This window comes from Oncorhynchus nerka, linkage group LG9a, assembly GCF_034236695.1.
Source record: "Oncorhynchus nerka isolate Pitt River linkage group LG9a, Oner_Uvic_2.0, whole genome shotgun sequence".
NCBI classification, from domain to species: Eukaryota; Metazoa; Chordata; class Actinopteri; order Salmoniformes; family Salmonidae; genus Oncorhynchus; species Oncorhynchus nerka.
Window position 1 is genome coordinate 25149561 of NC_088404.1, and position 19148 is coordinate 25168708.

The 19148-nt window shown below is 43.6% G+C and overlaps 2 protein-coding genes across 5 annotated transcripts in view; one reads left to right on the forward strand and one right to left on the reverse strand.

Annotated features, from left to right (window-relative positions):
* Window positions 1-1768, reverse strand: part of LOC115134096 (ankyrin repeat and BTB/POZ domain-containing protein 3-B-like) — a 105707-nt gene extending 103939 nt beyond the window's left edge. For both annotated transcript variants that reach the window (XM_029667737.2, XM_029667736.2), the window contains exon 1: window positions 675-1768. In XM_029667737.2, coding sequence (XP_029523597.1) covers window positions 675-1542 — 868 coding nt within the window. In that variant the 5' untranslated portion in view covers window positions 1543-1768. The remainder of the gene's footprint in view (window positions 1-674) is intronic.
* Window positions 1769-3939: 2171 nt separating this feature from the next.
* On the forward strand, window positions 3940-18681 carry LOC115134098 (cryptochrome-1-like). 3 transcript variants are annotated; one of them, XM_065022444.1, is made up of 10 exons: window positions 4593-4678; window positions 6246-7110; window positions 14037-14145; window positions 14567-14709; window positions 15198-15471; window positions 15671-16123; window positions 16235-16386; window positions 16699-16901; window positions 17237-17332; window positions 17613-18681. In XM_065022444.1, the coding sequence occupies exons 2-10, from the start codon at window positions 6986-6988 to the stop codon at window positions 17684-17686; spliced, it is 1629 nt and encodes a 542-aa protein (XP_064878516.1). In that variant the 5' UTR covers window positions 4593-4678; window positions 6246-6985; the 3' UTR covers window positions 17687-18681. The 3 variants fall into 3 exon arrangements, 2 of the variants coding, with proteins under 2 accessions (XP_029523598.1, XP_064878516.1); XR_003864293.2 differs by lacking the exon at window positions 6246-7110 and having other exon boundaries at window positions 3940-4678; window positions 16699-16974; window positions 17613-17700; XM_029667738.2 differs by lacking the exon at window positions 6246-7110 and having other exon boundaries at window positions 3942-4678.
* The last annotated feature ends 467 nt before the right edge of the window (window positions 18682-19148 follow it).

Sequence of the window (19148 nt, forward strand, 5' to 3'; positions counted from 1 at the left end):
TAAATGTATTGCTGTATGGATGAGCAATGAAGAAGTCTGAAGGTAAGAGCTTACGTTTAAAATGCCCTTTTTTAGGTTTGAAAGCTGTATTGCACAGCAATGAGATAAATGCCCTTATAAGCATGAGAAGCTAGACATGAACAAAAATCCACAAGATATTCCCCCGATGAATTATAGCCTGCTTCAATGTATCATGCATTCACAGTACCACAACACTGAAGAAGAACTCTTGAGAATGTCATCTATTTAATAGATGGATCATAGCCCAGAGGGTTTAGGTGCTCCCTCTCCCCACTCTCTTCCATTATCATAAATAAACCATGCCCATTGATGGCAGTGGCAGAAGGGGCCATTCTCTGTGCTCATACATCAACATATTGAATACAGTAAATCAACAAAGAGGTTACCCAGGACCCAGGATGATCCTGCCATGTCAGACACAGGGAAAAATACATGGTCTAATTCAGATGGGATGTGTGAAGTCATGATTATTTCTCCCTGTCCATCGAGAAATGTTGTAGTATGAGAAAGTGAACTCCTAACTTGATAATGACATTACTACAGATGGTGATAAGAAATCACATCACCATGTTTTGGGCACAATTATGAAGAATTCGTTATAATTACGCACTGACTAGATGCGTCACAGAACTAGTCATGTACACACAACTTACCACTTGCATTCTTCCCACAAATGAGGTATTGATACTGCTGCAGGAACCCCCATAACTCCGAATCGTTGTTGATGGCCTGTTCGAGGGACTCAACAGTGAATTTAGGGATCCCATTATCTTTCTCCACAAGTGCGCTGCCCAGTGCGCGTGCGTACACCTCTCGGAAAAGACTCTCCATGCACGCTGTCAGGTAGATGGCAGCGTGCTCGTGGATCCTCACCGCAACTCGACTGTCCACCATCCACCTGAAGAACTTCCCCACGTTGAAAATGAGTCCGCATCTGAGTGACTTTCCGCGGCTGAACTTGTCCTCGGTGCTCATGTTGTACATAGACAAGGCACTGAGTGCGGCGGTGATGCAGTTCACAGAGACTGTCCAAGACATGACAACCTTTATGGCACTTTGAATCTCGTATTTGGTGCATTTGGCATAGCGCAAACTCAGGCGCTGCGCTTCCTTGGCGACCCTCACGAGTGCGCGGCTTATGAGGACCGAGAGCCTAGCCAGGATCTCCTGTGACACGACCCCCAGCCTCAACTCTTCGTCCTTGTTCAGTGCGCTCTCTACTTCCCCGAGGCTCCATGGCACGTACTCGAGCTCGGGTAGTTTAGCGCACTGGCCGGAGCAATCCAGGATATCGGAGTCTTCGACCAAGACTGTGTTGACCGTGTCCAGGCTGTTGTGGCGACTGTGCATGGAGTCGGTTAAATGCCAAAAATTCCCCCCATGCGCATAAGGTATATGTGCCTCGGAACAGCACAGTGAAGCACTGGAAGACCTAAAGGAGTCTGCTGCTCCACCATAACCCGAATCAAGCGTCAGATCCTCCAGGGTCCTCGCCACTGACTTCTTACTACTGCTTGCCATAACTGCACCTCATACTGTAAAGAGGACTTTGGAATGAATGGCTCAAAATGTCTCACAACGTTGCCCAATGCAATTAAATGAACGCAATTAAAGCCCGACTGCGATGTATTTTGACGTGTCAATATTTTATCCCGTTGCCTTCAGTGGAAACGAATCAAGTTGATATTTCTCAATCCGAACTGAAACTTCGAAGTGTTTCCATCATAGCACATAGAGCAGCTACAGTGGTCTGTGTTTTACGCAGTAAGATCCTGGTAGCTGGAGGCGGGGCTATGTTCTTCAAACGGCCAATACACTCGACATAACTCGAGCAGTGAGAGAAATTTTGAATTAGGACCACCTCATCATACAATTTAATTTACACCAGGCTACTCAATTCAATGTATAGCCCAAATGGGGAGTGGATATGAAATATCTATATAATTATTTTCTCTTCAAATCCATGTAATTTCCTTTCTTTTTAAAAAACGTACTATTTGAAACTATACCTTCATAAATGAAGCAGTCCTTTCACATGCTGTAACTTGAACACGATTTCAAAATTCAAAGCTAATGATCTGACTGTAATGGATTGGATAAACTGGATAATGTGATTATCCACATAATGTGTCATGCTATGGATAGCAAAGTCCCTTAGGCATTTGTTCTGACAGCAATAATGGTAACATGACTCAAGGCCATCAATAATGGATGACATGCATAATGTATCTCTCTCTGTGGTCCCTTACAAGGAGATAGCTAGAGCTCATTGAAAAGTAGACATCTGATTTTCTTGCCAAGGTCAGACATTATACTGCATCATTGACTATTAAAGATGCATCATTTTATTGACCAAGGCTTGATCACAATCAGAGAGAGCGAGAGAGATGTGTGTGGATTGAGCCTCCGACAGGCTGAAAAGTGTAACAGGCACACAAAAACTGAATGTGTTTGAGAGGGAGATAGACATATAGATAGAGGAGTAGAGAGAGGGGGATAGAGAAAGAGAGAGACATGTACATACCATATTGTCAACATGTATGTGCAACAACAGAAAATGTCCCTAAACTGATTGATAGCCCAATGCCATAGATAGCCATGGCTGCATCCCAATAATATTGCCTTTCTCCTAAAGTGTACACTTGTTCACTAGGTTACTTCAGACAAATTTAAAAGCATTGGATTGGTGGAGGCTTGGGCTAGTGGGATGTTCCACCATATTAGTCAGTAAAGGGAAGTAAACTATCACACACTTTGGGAGGAAGGAGAGATAATTGGGACATAGAATATTTCTAATTTAACTGTAAATCATCCTGATATGGGGCACTGTTGATATCTGTGGGATTGAGGGAGAGTATTGTTGGTACATTTGACTGTAGTTGCAGGCTGCTTATCATTGAAGCAACACTGCACCCTGGTGCTCAGTTTACAAACCTCAATCACTATGTCAAAGATCTATCCCCAAACATACATTTCCAGATAAGGAAGGCTACTATATCAAAACTAGTTTTACATATTTGTTTTACATATGCAAAGGTCACACAGTCATGTCTCTGAACCTTTCCTTGATAAACGTAGCCTATATCATCCACTATACTATACCTATATAGTGATTGCATGTTGCCATCTAGTGTCTAGATATTCAAACTGCATGTTTCCTCACCCAACTACCCACCCATCCCTTGTCTCATGAATACAAACTACTAACTACAATATCACGGTCACCATCACCCAAAATATGATGTTCCCCTTACCGCATGCTTCATGACAATGTAATTAAATTGTAGGCCATAATACAATAGGGGTTGGTTATTAGATTAATCTCAGAGATGGTGTTTACCTTATGATCCTTGCAGAGGTTTTTGATTGAAATTTGATCACATCTGAAATTCTGCATTGGTAGAGCTAATATCTAGGCTACAATAGGTGTTATTTGGTTGAAATCAATTTTGAAATGATAGCATTTTAACGTAAATACATATAGGTACATACATAGTCTCACGACAACACGTAATAAAGAGTAGACTATATGCGATGCATCACATGCGTAGGCTTGTGATTGTGATGGGCTGCCCACTAGGCCCACCAACACATTGTGTCATATTTGTTTGCCTTGCCTTAGTACACGTGCTTATCCGGGTCCTGCGCAACTAATCATGACGCGGGCAGACAGCAAACACTTTTGCCAACAACCTACAAAATAAACTCAATATTCAAACTATGGTGTTTAAAGTAGGCTGTAAATAACTGATTTAACATAACACATTGCGTTGCTAGGATAGTAACTATAAATTATGCCTTTGTGGAAAAAACACAAAATAGCTAGAAGTAAGCCAATGTAAGCACACCACAGAAACCTGAGCGACCGAACCTTACATAACTGGTGACATTGACCAATCAGATTCGTCCATCTCCATCCTCGTACCTCTGTGGGTGGAGATGTTGGCAAATATAAAAAAGAATTGTGTGGTTGACAATGCCGTCTGAAAACGAAGAATATTACAATTGCTTATTGGAATACATTCGAATGATATTGGAACACAAATTTCTGATCAAAACTTTCTAGCCTATTTTAGTTCACTCGCTACGACTCAACGCAAGGATTCCTTTTTTTCGAACTGCTATAGGAAATCAAGCAAGATAGGTCGAACATCATTTAAGTGTTATTTTTACTTTCGTGTTGAAAATAGTTATCAAATATTAACAATGTCTTACATTTAATGCGCTCTATACAAAGTTGATGCGATCGAGACCTGTCCGTACACTGTATCAGAGGCCACCAAATCAATGCGGCAACAGAGAACTCATCACAATGGACAAATTGATGGAACAAGGTTAGATAACTTTAGTAGCTCTACATTATAAAACCAGCAAGGCGACAGAACCGAAACACATTTTGGGCAGGCGAGGGATATTGTTTTAATTCGTGAGCGTTTCGTGGTCAACGCTGCGGTATCAAAGAAGACTCGTGTACATAACAAGAAGGGACAGCAAGTGAAATGGTCGGCAACACGATCCACTGGTTCAGGAAGGGCCTGCGGCTCCACGACAACCCCTCGCTGAAGGAGTCTATCCGGGGAGCTGACACGCTTCGATGTGTTTACATCCTAGACCCCTGGTTTGCAGGGTCCTCCAACGTGGGCATCAGCAGGTGGAGGCAAGGACGTTTTCTTTGTTTTGCCACCTCACATTGTGTTGCACTCACACCAAACACAGATGTGTGTAGCACAGATGTAGGTCACACATCCTGCATTCAGAAATATTTAGTTATGAATGACATGAATGTGTTTGGTGTGCCACCTAGGCAGTAAAGTATGGCATCCCTAGAAGCACCACACGGAATAGGATATTGTTATGCAGTGCATACAAACAGTTATAGTACATTTTAAAAGTAGGGCCTAGTGGTTATGAATGACATCAGTGTGTGTGCCCCTAGGCAAGAAAGAAGGGCATCCCTAAAAGCACCACACTTATGTACACAATTATAGTACATTGACTGCAAATGACTAAGTTATTACAAAAAAATACTGAGAAAATTATTAGCCTACAGTAAATTGAGTTAAACAACTATGTGCAAAAATGGAACCGATGGCATTCCAGGGGACCAATGACTGTTGCAATAACTGCTTGACCTTGAATTCCCTTTCATTTAGCCCAGATACTATGTTGCTTTAGTTTGGACACTTATGACAACTTTAATTTAAAACATAAAGAGAAGGGGAGAATAGCATACTCGGTTTAAAGAAGCAAAAGGGAGAATGACATGTAGAAAACATACCCTGTATGTGGGGAAACTCCATTTCTAGGACCATAACAATGGTGAGCGTTGTGATGTGTTCTTCATTTAAACGTGTTCAGGAGAGTACATTTCTGCAAGTTTGAGAACATGCGTAGCAGTAACAATGATGTAAGTTACCCTGGAAGGCAAGGCTTAGTAGGGGAAAGGGGGCACTGTGTCATTAGGCCAACTAAGCGCAAACCAGATGGGATGGCATATCGCTACAGAATACTGTGGTAGCCATGCTGGTTAAGTGTGCCTTGAATTCTAAATAAATCCCAGACCATGTCATCAGTAAAGCACCATCACACCGCCTCTGTGCTTCACGGTGGGAAATACACATGCAGAGATCATCCGTTCACCTGCTCTCATCAGACTAAAGGACAGATTTCCACCGATCTAATGTCCAATGCACGTGTTTGTTGGCCCAAGCAAGTCTCTTCTTCTTGGTGTCCTTTAGTAGTGGTTTCTTTGCAGCAATTTGACCATGAAGGCCTGATTCACGCAGTCTCCTCAGTTGATGTTGAGATGTGTCTGTTACTTGATCTCTGAAGCATTTATCTGGGCTGCATTTTCTAAGGTTGGTGACTCTAATGAACTTATCCTCTGCAGCAGAGGTAACTCTGGGTCTTCAATTCCTGTGGTGGTCCTCATGAGAGCCAGTTTCATTATAGAGCTTGATGGTTTTTGCGACTGCACTTGAAAACTTGACATTTTCCACGTTGACTGACTTTCATGTCTCAAAGTAGTGATGTACTGTTGTTTCTCTTTGCTTATTTGAGCTGTTCTTGCCATAATATGGACTTGGTCTTTTACCAAATAGGGCTATCTTCTGTATACCACCCCTACCCTGTAACAACACAACTGATTGGCTCAAACGCATTAAGAAGGAAAGAAATTCCACAAATGAACTTTTAACAAGGCACACCTGTTTATTGCATTACAGGTAGTGGACTACCTCATGAAGCTGGTTGAGAGAATATCAAGAGTGTGCAAAGCTGTCATCAAGGAAAAGGGTGGCTACGTTGAAGAATCTCAAATATAACAACTTTTTTGATTTGTTTAACACTTGTGGTTAATACATAATTCCATATGTGTTATTTCATAGTTTTGATGTCTTCACTATTATTCTACAATGTAGAAAATAGTAAACAATTAAGAAAAACCCTTGAATGAGTAGATGTGCCCAAACCTTTGACTGCTACTGTATATAGTGTATATTTAAGCAATAAGGCCCAAGGGGTGTGCTATATGGCCAATATACCACAGCTAAGGGCTATTCTTACGCACGACGCCACGCAGAGTGCCTGGAAACACCCCTTAGCTGTGGCATATTGGCCAAGTATAAACTGATTACCAACTTAATTAGAGCAGTAAAAATATATGTTTTGTCATACCCGTGGTATACGTTTCGATATACCACGTCTGTCAGCCAATCATTATTAAGCTCTTGAACCACCCAGTTTATAAATAGGCCTAGCCAATGTAAAGTTCTGTGTGTGTGTGTGTAATCTGCTCCAGGTCAATGGAACAACTGAAGCTTAGACAGGAGTTAGCCTAGCCAGCCCTTTAGAGGCTTCGTCTGGAGAGCGCTTGTTTGACCTGCAGTCGGAGTGCGTTGTCCAGAGGACATAAACCGTTACCATTAGACAATTGTAACAACGCCAGAAATATTCATTAAAATGTATGCACGTTTTAGTCATAGACATTGTTTCTGTTACTATATATTTTTCTGAATGGTTTGCTTCATCTGATCATCAGGGCCGCCTCCAGAATGAATCACTTGGACGGGATTTGATTTCCATAAGGGGGTACGTGTTTTTTCATGGGACTTCCTGTGTGCATGCGCTACACAGTAAAACATGTTTAAATTAGAATCGCTGGACCTCGAGCTAATGACCAGTTATTCTGACTAAAACATTCTAACAATGTAATTAATACATTTCATATATGGTTATTGCAAATATAATAATTTGGTTGTGTTTATGAATAACTTGGGTAATATTAGAAAAATATTTTCTTCAAATAATAATACAAAAGCATTAATCAGTTTCTGTAACTGTAAGATGCATGTAAAAACACATTCCAGTGTTCAATAAAAAATATGTGGAGTGCCTTTTTTACAACTATGAAACAGAAAGGATATGTGACGGAACGCGGAAAGAGCTTCTTTTTATAATGACAAAAAAAGAATAATACCCCAACCTCCAAGATGCACGGTCAGCAAGATGCGTGGTTAAATGATGAAAACAACATCAGTAGCCTAAACATCATTAGAAGCACCAAGAGTGCTAGATAAATAGTGAAAATAAATCTACGCACAATACACCATAATGACAAAGCAAAAACAGGTTTCTACAAGTTTTACTAATTTATAAAAAAATTAACGCAAATATCACAAGTATTCAGACCCTTTACTCAGTACATTGTTGATGTACCTTGGCAGTGATTACACCCTCAAGTCTTCATGGGTATGACGCTACAAGCTTGGCAGACCTGTAGTTGGGAGTTTCTCCAATTCTTCTCTGCAGATCCTCTCAAGCTCTGTCAGGTTGGATGGAGAGCGTTGCTGCACAGCTTTTTTCAGGTTTCTTCAGAACTGTCCGGTCGGATTTAAGTCCGGGCTCTGGCTCGGCCACTCAATGACATTCAAAGATATGTCCCGAAGCCACTCCTGCGTTGTCTTGGCTGTGTGCTTAAGGTCGTTGTCCTGTTGGAAGGTGAACCTTCGCCCCTGCCTGAGATCCTGAGCGCTCTGGAGCAGGTTTCATCAAGGATCTCTCTGTACTTTGCTCTGTTCATCTTTGCCTTTATCCTGACTAGTCTCCCAGTCCCTGCTGCTGAAAAACATCCCCACAGCATGATGCTGCCACCACCATGCTTCACCGTAGGGATGGTGGCAGGTTTCCTCCAGACGTGACGCTTGGCATTCAGGCCAAAGAGTTCAATCTTGGTTTCATCAGACCAGAGAATCTTGTTTCTCATGGTCTGAGAGTCTTTAGGTGCCTTTTGGCAAACTGCAAGCGGGCTGTCATGTGCTTTTTACTGATGAGTGACTTTTGTCTGGCAACTCTACCATAAAGGCCTGATTGGTAGAGTGTTGCAGAGATGGTTGTCCTTCGGGAAGGTTCTCCCTTCTCCACAGAGGAACTCTGGAGCTCTGTCAGAGTGACCATCGAGTACTTGGTCACCTCCCTGACCAAGGCCCTTCTCCCCCAATTGCTCAGTTTGGCCAGGTGGCCAGCTATAGGATGAGTCTTGGTTGTTCCAAACGTCTTCAATTTAAGAATAATGGAGACCACTGTGTTCTTGGGGACCTTCAAAGCTGCAGACATTTTTTGGTACCCTTCCCCAGATGTGTGCCTCGACACAATCATGTCTCTTTGAGTTCTCCGGACAATTCCTTCGACCTCATGGCTTGGTTTTTGCTCTGACAGTCATTGTCATCTGTGGGACCTTTTTATATAGACAGGTGTGTACCTTTCCAAATCATGTCCAATCAATTGAATTTACCACAGGTGGAACCCAATCAAGTTGTAGAAACATCTCAAGGATGATCAATGGAAACAGGATGCACATGAGCTCAATTTTGAGTCTCATAGCAAAGGGTTTGAATACTTATGTAAATGTTGTGTTTGATGCAAGAAACCACTTTACAAAACAAAATGCATTATTATTCCCATACCATTATTACAGAGAATGACACATTATGCTACTGCCTATTGGCTACCAGGCAACAAATACAACATTGGCCCTTTAAGACAAAAAAAATCTATTTTATCCGACACACTTTTCAAAGATGTCTAGAAATGTCCACATTTTGTGCTCTTGTAGAAAGCAACCACTCCCACATTGCTGACTACACATTATCTATACCTGGGCTAATAACTCATTATTAACTAGTAAAGTAGTAGTCATCGTCCCTGCTCGAGCATCTACTCATTCTGGGTGACTCGAAACAACGTCATCATCAACCTGGCTTTTTTTCTTTGACCTAGATGTGCACCGACAGAAAGAGATCCATCAATCTGAGATAAATCATCAGAGCGAACGAAACAACGCCCCTCTGTCGCCGTAGGTGTAGACCATGTATCTGATGCTGTCTGGACAAAAAGAGTATGGCATGTCATACGTTTTTCTGTCCAGACAGCATCAGATACATGGGATACATATAGTCAAATCAAATTGTATTGGTTGCATACACATATTTAGCAGATGTTATTTGCAGGTGTGGCGAAATGCTTGTAGTAAGACCAAGCGACACTGTTTCGCTCACTAGTTTCAGCAGAGGAAGAGGCGAAGCTCCAAAATCTATCCTGAATTAGCCCAATGTGTTTCTATGGTCATAATATGCAGACCTAAGCTTGTCACCTGTATTCCCGCCGTTGGGACAATGACTCACATTGTTAAGCAGAGACATGAGCATCTCGTCATAGAACTCTGGTTTCAGCCAATTGTGAATTAGAATGGTAAGTTGGCAGGTGCACTGTTCGGATGCTGGCTTCCCCTAAAGTAAATTGATGTTTTGCCAAAATTATATAATTACTCCAGTCTAAATAAAATCAGTCAAAATACTTTACCATAAAGCTTGGCTTAGCCACAGAGGATCATTAGCTTCTTACATTTTTTTGTTGCTGTGGATTGTTTCAAATCACAAGTGCTTATGCCTATTTGGGAAGCCAGCAATTTGGGCAGAGCATGTGGCAATAGGCCTAACTGATTATTGAGTTGAGGCTGTCAGTGAAAAGCATCTAAAATGTGTGAAGATAATGACTTGAGTATAATTTAAAAGGTTGAGACAAGAATGGGATGTGTGTGTGTCAAAGATATGGGCGTCTTTCTCCAGAATGCATGTACTCAGCTCTCCAGAATGCATGTACTCAGCTCTCCAGAATGCATGTACTCAGCTCTCCAGAATGCATGTACTCAGCTCTCCAGAATGCATGCACTCAGCTCTCCAGAATGCATGTACTCAGCTCTCCAGAATGCATGCACTTAGCTCTCCAGAATGCATGTACTCAGCTCTCCAGAATGCATGCACTCAGCTCTCCAGAATGCATGCGCTCAGCTCTCCAGAATGCATGCGCTCAGCTCTCCAGATTGCATGCGCTCAGCTCTCCAGATTGCATGCGCTCAGCTCTCCAGATTGCATGCGCTCAGCTCTCCAGAATGCATGCGCTCAGCTCTCCAGAATGCATGCGCTCAGCTCTCCAGAATGCATGCGCTCAGCTCTCCAGAATGCATGCGCTCAGCTCTCCAGAATGCATGCGCTCAGCTCTCCAGAATGCATGCGCTCAGCTCTCCAGAATGCATGCACTCAGCTCTCCAGAATGCATGTACTCAGCTCTCCAGAATGCATGTATTCAGCTCTCCAGAATGCATGTACTCAGCTCTCCAGAATGCATGTACTCAGCTCTCCAGAATGCATGTACTCAGCTCTCCAGAATGCATGCACTCAGCTCTCCAGAATGCATGCGCTCAGCTCTCCAGATTGCATGCGCTCAGCTCTCCAGATTGCATGCGCTCAGCTCTCCAGATTGCATGCGCTCAGCTCTCCAGAATGCATGCGCTCAGCTCTCCAGAATGCATGCGCTCAGCTCTCCAGAATGCATGCCCTCAGCTCTCCAGAATGCATGCACTCAGCTCTCCAGAATGCATGCGCTCAGCTCTCCAGAATGCATGCGCTCAGCTCTCCAGAATGCATGCGCTCAGCTCTCCAGAATGCATGCGCTCAGATCTCCAGAATGCATGCGCTCAGCTCTCCAGAATGCATGCGCTCAGCTCTCCAGAATGCATGCGCTCAGCTCTCCAGAATGCATGCGCTCAGCTCTCCAGAATGCATGCACTCAGCTCTCCAGAATGCATGCACTCAGCTCTCCAGAATGCATGCACTCAGCTCTCCAGAATGCATGCACTCAGCTCTCCAGAATGCATGCACTCAGCTCTCCAGATTGCATGCGCTCAGCTCTCCAGAATGTGCTCCTATGTTTCCTGCCAATTCTTGCACATTCATTGTTTCATTGTGTGTGAATTGTTTGCCCTTTGATTGTTTATTTTTTTAATCAATTCCCCATTAGACCTAGTAACCATTAGGCCTAGAAAATGTACAGTAAATTCCTGTCATTTGGTACATTAATTTCTGTATTAGTCACTTATCGTTCTCATTCTCGGAGTGGAGTTCACAACCTGCTACACTTTAACACCAAGTTTTGGTTTATGTCATATTTATGTCACCATTTAGGAGTTTTGTAAAATAAAATCATATTTTGTTTGTAATGCTCCGTGTGAACATTGAGCATCTATGTGGTTTCTCTGTCCTGGTAAGGTTGAGGGAACAGCTTGCCAACCTTCTGAGTTGATACAATGTTGCACTTCAATAATGATATGATATGTCAAGTCAGATAAAAAGGGAGGCAGACAGGCGGAGTAGTGATTCATGCGATTGAAAGAACCTGAATTTCCATCAGGATATTTAAAAAATATATATATATTTTAATGTATTTGTCGGCTTTAGGCCTATGTATTTTACTTAGTTGACAATGGAAGTTATAGGCCTACTGCTGCATTGGCCTATAGGCTATCTCTGACTTCAATGTGCTCATTTCTTTTGCCGCCCATGGATCACGGTGTACCAATGTGTCCATATGGCAAAGGCTGGTGATCTTGCATTTTTATGATTAACCATGTGACAATTATTTTGAGAAACTAAAACGTTATTATTAAAATGAAACCGTTTACCACGAAAATGCCCATATAAAAAATTATCATAACTGCCACGTAGATTGGTAGGATAAATTGTAAGCTTCCTCAAACTTGAAACTCACGAGTTGCCTATGGTCTTTATTAGAACACCCATTGCACACAGGAGGTCCCGTGGAAAAAACAGGCCTGCCTATAGAAATCAAATGCGTGTCCATCTGATTAGTTCTGGCACCGGCTCTGCAAATAAATAATATACAAATATTTTATTTTGACTGGCAAGGAGGTAGGGCAGGCCAGGTCCACTAAGGCCCGTCCATAACGCTGTCCCTGAGCCCCATAGCATCTATTTTGTAGTCTGGTAACATCTCAACATTGGACACAGAGGCTTGCATTCATTTAAATTCAGTTTCCAACCTTTCAATATCGTGTTATGTTCGCTTAGTGGTCACCTTGCATTATCCCACTGTTCAAGTGTATGCATGAAGATGATATTTCTTGTAGGGCCACTAGTTGTCATAGGCTACACTACTCTTTCAGATATCACATTTTAAAACCTCCCTGCAGTGCTGCTGCTAACCACCCGACAGGTTTCATAAGAGTTCCAAGTAGAGTACAGCTGGTGACAAGCCCCAGACAGCATTTACTGAAGTGTGAATTGAAAAACACAACAGGAGGACACCATTCTCAGTTGAGGGTATAGGCCGGGTGATGGGATGCCACCCTAGGGGAAGTTAGTCACCTAACACAGAACAGGATGTCAGTCGCCCTCTCTTAACTTGGTTGATATCCATGTCGTCATATCAAACAGTAGGCAAATGTATTGGCTGCATAAGACAATGACGACACTAATATATGCCATTTAGCAGACACTTTTAACCAAAGCAACTTAGTCATGCGTGCATCCATTTTACGAACGGGTTGTGCTGGGAATCAAACCCACTATCTTTGCATTGCAAGTGCCATGCTCTACCAACTAAGCTATAGAGGACCACTGTGTTGTTATCAACACTGCCTATGTAGTTTGAGGACAATATCACAGCAGAATGGGGAAGGTCGAGCCGAGGACTGTTGTAGAGGGTCAGTCCAGAAGTCCTGCCCCAGGGGCCCAGGCTTATACCAAAGTATGCTAGTTTACCTCGGCGGAGAACTACTGTTAGCCAGAGATGTTCTTTAAATGTTGATACAGACTTTGTGTTCGCTTACTCAGGAATGTATACTCCCATTCTTATGAGGCCTTGTTGCACTAGCTGTGATTTTCCTGTTGAGGGAGGCAAGCAGCTGTCATTTTGTTGAACTACTTTGCTGTGACCTGAAGTGTACTACAAGGCTGGGATGTTAGTGACCTTATTGTTAAGGTAATGGAATGTAAGTTCCATTCGGTCATGATTGTCCACTGGATGTTTCCACTTGTTTTTTTAAATGGTATGCCAATTTTCCAGTTTTATACCAGCAGACAGAGGAGTAGGCCTATGTATGTAGGTCAACTGCGAGGGTATGAATCATTTTGGTGGTGAAATGTTTTCTTTCATCCTTAGCCTAGCCTATATTGTCATCTGTTTGTTTGAGTGTTTATGAGGGAAACTGATTGAGGGAATATTCATCTAACATCTTCTAGCCTAACTGATTGACTTGTTGTTCAGGGGGGCATTGTTCGATAGGCTAAATCATTCTGAATAATGTGACGAACTGAGAGAAGTAGCATCGCATGTTTGTACTTCCTCTCCACCAGCCCTCTGATCTTTCCGGTTCAAGCTATTATCATTTTGAAGAAGCCAAGGCCTTTGACATGAAGACCTATGATACAACATGCCTCACATGATGGATCATATGAAACATGGATCATTTTTCAGTCACTAATGTGGCTTTTTGGATCATCATTCAACTGAAATACCATGACCTGTTGTTTTCCTGAGGACAAATACCCAATGCACTGCAGTACCCATTAATTTACTGTATTTAACTAAATCAATGCCTAAAACTATTTCCTCTCTGATATACAATCACTTGATTGATCATCCCCTCTGTTTGATTCCAGGTTCTTACTACAATGTCTAGAGGACCTAGACGCCAGCCTCCGCAAGCTCAACTCCCGTCTGTTTGTCATCCGGGGCCAGCCTACTGATGTCTTCCCCAGGCTGTTCCAGGTATAGTCAACAGTCATACTTACTTTACTGTAGTAAACCCATTACACTACTGTACCATACATACACTTACGGTACTGTTCATGTAGCCTATAACTCATCGAAATACATTAGGCTATGTCACATAGAAATACAGTATGCCCCATAGAAGCACTGTCACAGTAACTATACCGTAAATCCACTTGATCAGATATGCTGATACAGTGAGTGAGAGGGGGGGGGGGGTCCACAACTCAATATTAGGAAGGTGATTATTAATATTTTGTATATTCAGTGTATATGTGAAAGTATTTGAATTCCATTGGAATCAATGTTATTTTCTGTGAAGGCCTTTCTGTGACATCCACTATCTCTATTTACAACGGTAAAGGTCCCCTATTTATCATGTTGAGTGACCTTGTTCCCCTCTCTCTCTGCTTCCCAGGAATGGCAGACCAGCCAGCTGTCTTATGAGTACGACTCTGAGCCCTTCGGCAAGGAACGTGACGCCGCCATCCAGAAGCTGGCCAGCGAGGCCGGTGTGGAGGTTACTGTCAAAGTCTCCCACACTCTCTATGACCTGGACAAGTGAGTGACACACACACAGTCTTGTACAGCTAATCTTGTGGGGACACACAATTCAGTCCCATTCAAAATTATATTTTCCAGAACCCCTAACCCTAACCCTGTACTCTTACCTTAACCCAAAAACCTAACCCTAAACATAACTCTAGCTCTTAACCCTAAAACTAACCATTAACGTAATTCTAACACTAATCCTAACCTTAACCCTAAACCCCCTATAAATAGCATTTGACCTCGTGGGGACTAACAAAATGTCCCCAGTTGGTCAAGTTTTTGTTCATTGACTATTCTTCTGGTCCCCACAAGAATAGTTAAACACGCGTACACACGCACACACACACACAGTAGATATTGTGAGAATACAACCCAAGTGATCAAGTTGTGCAAATACGCAAACATGATGTATTAGCAACATATTCATGAACAATACCATGATACTAGTGTTACGTGATGCACTAAAAACCTCCATGTCTGTCCATGTGTCTCTGTAGGATCATCGAGCTAAACGGAGGCCAGTCCCCTCTCACCTACAAGCGTTTCCAGGCACTCATCAGTCACATGGATGCCGTGGAATCACCCGCTGAGATCATCACTGCTGAGGTCATGAGGAAGTGTGCCACGCCCATCAGTGATGACCATGACGACAAGTTTGGCGTGCCCTCCCTGGAGGAGCTTGGCTTTGAGACCGAAGGCCTGGCTACAGCAGTATGGCCAGGGGGAGAGACGGAGGCCCTCACTCGCCTGGAGAGGCACCTGGAGAGAAAGGTGAGGAGTAGTCCCTTCTTTATATCCCAGCACTACTGAGCCAGTGTGGTGGACACACAGTACTAGGGTTGGGGTCAATTCCATTTCAATTCAGTCAATTCAACCCCCCTCCAAAAAAAACGACCTTGTTGACTTTATTTTCTGAACTCCTTGTCAGTGTGTTGCACTGTGACCCAAACACTAACCTTCTGTGTTCCAGGCATGGGTGGCCAACTTTGAGCGTCCCAGGATGAACGCCAACTCCCTGCTGGCCAGCCCCACAGGCCTCAGCCCCTACCTCCGCTTCGGCTGCCTCTCCTGTCGCCTCTTTTACTTCAAACTCACTGACCTCTACAGGAAGGTGAAGAAAAACAGCTCACCGCCCCTCTCGCTCTATGGCCAGCTGTTGTGGCGCGAGTTCTTCTACACCACAGCCACCAACAACCCCCGCTTCGACAAAATGGAGGGCAATCCGGTTTGTGTGCAGATCCCCTGGGACCGCAACCCGGAAGCGCTGGCCAAGTGGGCCGAGGGGAGGACAGGGTTCCCCTGGATTGACGCCATCATGACCCAGCTGAGACAGGAGGGCTGGATCCACCACCTGGCCAGACATGCTGTTGCCTGCTTTCTCACTAGAGGAGACCTGTGGATCAGCTGGGAGGAGGGCATGAAGGTAGATGCTGGGGGAAGGGGATGTTAGAGGGAGCGGGGAGACGAAGTGACAAGTAGGTAGAAAATGTATGACTGTGATATCTGACCGTGTGTGTGTTTATTTACCTGTCAGGTATTTGAGGAGCTGCTCCTGGATGCAGACTGGAGTGTGAACGCAGGCAGCTGGATGTGGCTCTCATGCAGCTCCTTCTTCCAGCAGTTTTTCCACTGCTACTGCCCTGTGGGCTTCGGCAGGAGGACGGACCCAAACGGAGACTACATACGGTGAGAAGACCCTCCCTACACCCAGTTGTCCACCCCTCCACTATATTTAGCCAGTATGGTACACAAGTTATTTTCCTTTTGAAGTACTCTCATAGTAATAGACCTCAGTGCTTTATTTCACCATGCTTGTGACATGTAGGACATGCAGAATACCATGACAAACTGCTAGACCACGATGTCACATCAAAACACTTCATAGAGTCTTGGTTAAATGTCCATGCTGTACCCACGAGAAATGTACATTTGTTTCTCGATTGTTCATTGCAGAAGAAGTGTGTCACCGTGGTTCATTTCTCTGTTTGGTTCTTCCAGGCGCTATCTGCCCATACTGAAGGCCTTCCCAGCCAAGTACATCTTCGACCCCTGGAACGCGCCCGAGAGCATGCAGAAGGCAGCCAAGTGTGTGATCGGCATGCATTACCCCAAGCCCATGGTGCACCACACCGAGGCTAGCCGCCTCAACATCCAGAGGATGACGCAGATCTACCAACAGCTCTCCTGCTACCGCGGTCTGGGTGAGCACCGAGCACAACCTGCTGAAACTACAGCTAATAGCCTGAAAATCCGCTTAGAATCAACCATTTTCTGGTACTTACTCAAATGATTTCAATGATAAGCTATTCAGCTATTCAAAGTGTCTCAGAATAGGCATACTGATCTAGGATCAGTTTTGCCTTTTTAAATCATCATAATTGGGGAGGGCGGACCTGATCGTAGATCAGTATGCTTATTCTGAGATTTCTTTGCCGATACAGTGACTTTGTTGTCTTTTATATTATCATTATCAATTGTTCTCTATGGGGGTGTGGTAGACTGACTGCACAACTCTTCTTTTGTCCCCACTTCACAGGGCTGCTCGCGACAGTGCCTGCTAATCCTAACAATGGTGGAAATGGTGTGGGGACCTCCCCTGAAGAAATCCAGCATGAGGCAGTCGCTCAAGCAGGTAAAGACCCTCTCCATCCTCCTCGGTTCCTTGGCTGTCCTTACCACAGCAAAACCTGCATTTTCCAAAGAGTAGGGTTAAAGGACAAATTAACTTTTTTTTAACCAAATTGAACTTGTCCTTTAACCTGCATGTTATCTGCCCATCTCATCTACATCAAGATTGAACTGTGAATTCATCCATCTCAGATATGTGGGTCGTGGGTGGAAGTTAGAAGAGTCAAAGCAGACACCCATAACCAATTTAATAGGGAACAATATCATGTGTTTTTTTTATTCAGGCAGAGGACATGCTGCCGTGAAGCGTAGCAGTGAGGACCTCACACCGGGGGGTAGCAACAAGGCCCAGAGGTAGACCAGCAACTAGTCCCTGATGTGGAAGGGTAGAGGAGAAGGGGGTACCAGCTACCCTGTTGATCTCCAGTAGGCTCCACCAGCACTTGAAGCACTGCATCCTCCTCCCCTGACTCTTCAACTCTACAGGAGCACATCTACCTCAGTGGTGTGAGCAGCAGTAGGAAGAGATGGAGCAGAGGAGAGGAAAGGAGGCTGCTAACATCCCACATTGAACTATGGGGAACATCAAATCACATGATCCCCAAAGAACTGATCGCAGTCTGACATTCAACCTCTGTGGAGAATCGCAAACGCACTGTTCCCAGTGTTACTAGATAGAGGTGATGGTGTCAGGACAGAAGCCCTTTCACGAGATGACTCCCCAATAGTCTTTAACATGCACACCACCAAACTGTATTTTTTGTGGTGCTTGGAATACAAGCCTGAGTTCCATTTATCATAAAAGATGATATACACACGTTTGTCCTCTTTCCCCAAAATGTCTATGGAAAAAATATGTGGTCCCTTTGGGGATATATGTATGTATAGAACATGGAGGCACACGTTATATTTGCTGAAAGAACACTGGGTGGTGACTGTTTGATCCTGAGGGCATGTTATGTGCAGTCCTAGGCATGGAGAATGGCATCAGCCTCAAGCTGAGGATGACTGATGACCCAACTTGGAATCGTCAGGTCAAATGGTCAGGAAACACTTATTATTCTATGGGGTATAATGCTGTCAGAAGTTCAGAAATATGAGTTTCCAATAAGCATTTTTAAGGCAGCATAACCTCTGTAAAAACCTTTTTAAGGGAATGATGTAAACGTTTCTGTATAAGCGTGTGAGTAATTCAACTCAAAATGTACAGTAAAAATGGTATATTGCATGTTTTTTTTGTTTTATTCTTTTTTCTGGTGAAGTTGTAAACCAATTGTTATTTTTGTATAAAGACTGACTGTTCTGTATAGTGCTGTAATAAAAGGTGCCAAGTGTAACACTGGCTCAAAGTAATATTTATTGTAGGCGAATGGTTTGTTTTATGTCATGGGTATGCAAATATTGTTTGTTGTAAAGCTCCATGAGGAATGCAAAGTGAAAATGATGCAAAGTCAAATGAATCAAAACTAAAAGATTCCAATTGCTGCAATGTATCTATGCTGTAATCAGTGGTAAACATGGACAGCCACTTTGGTCACGTTGCATCCAGAAAAAGCCGTTCCAGATGTGTGTGCAAAAGACTATTAGTGAAACGGCTAGCTGGTTAGCAGTGGTGCGCGCTAAATAGCGTTTCAATCGGTGACGTCACCGATTGAAAACGCTTGTAGGTGCGAGGGGACTGAGACCTTGAAGTAGTGGTTCCCCTTGCTCTGCAAGGGCCGCAGCTTTTGTGGAGCGATGGGTAATGATGCTTCGTGGGTGACTTGTGTTTAATGTGTGCAGAGGGTCCCTGGTTATCGCCCGGGTATGGGCGAGGGAAC

What these genes read in the sequence shown, in the direction of transcription:
- LOC115134098 (XM_029667738.2), top strand. Translation starts at nt 4,521, where the DNA reads ATGGTCGGCAACACGATCCACTGGTTCAGGAAGGGCCTGCGGCTCCAC. An exon ending in GTGGGCATCAGCAGGTGGAG is followed by an intron (nt 4,679 to 14,036) that starts GCAAGGACGTTT and finishes GTTTGATTCCAG; the next exon opens with GTTCTTACTACAATGTCTAG. An exon ending in GCTGGGAGGAGGGCATGAAG is followed by an intron (nt 16,124 to 16,234) that starts GTAGATGCTGGG and finishes TTTACCTGTCAG; the next exon opens with GTATTTGAGGAGCTGCTCCT.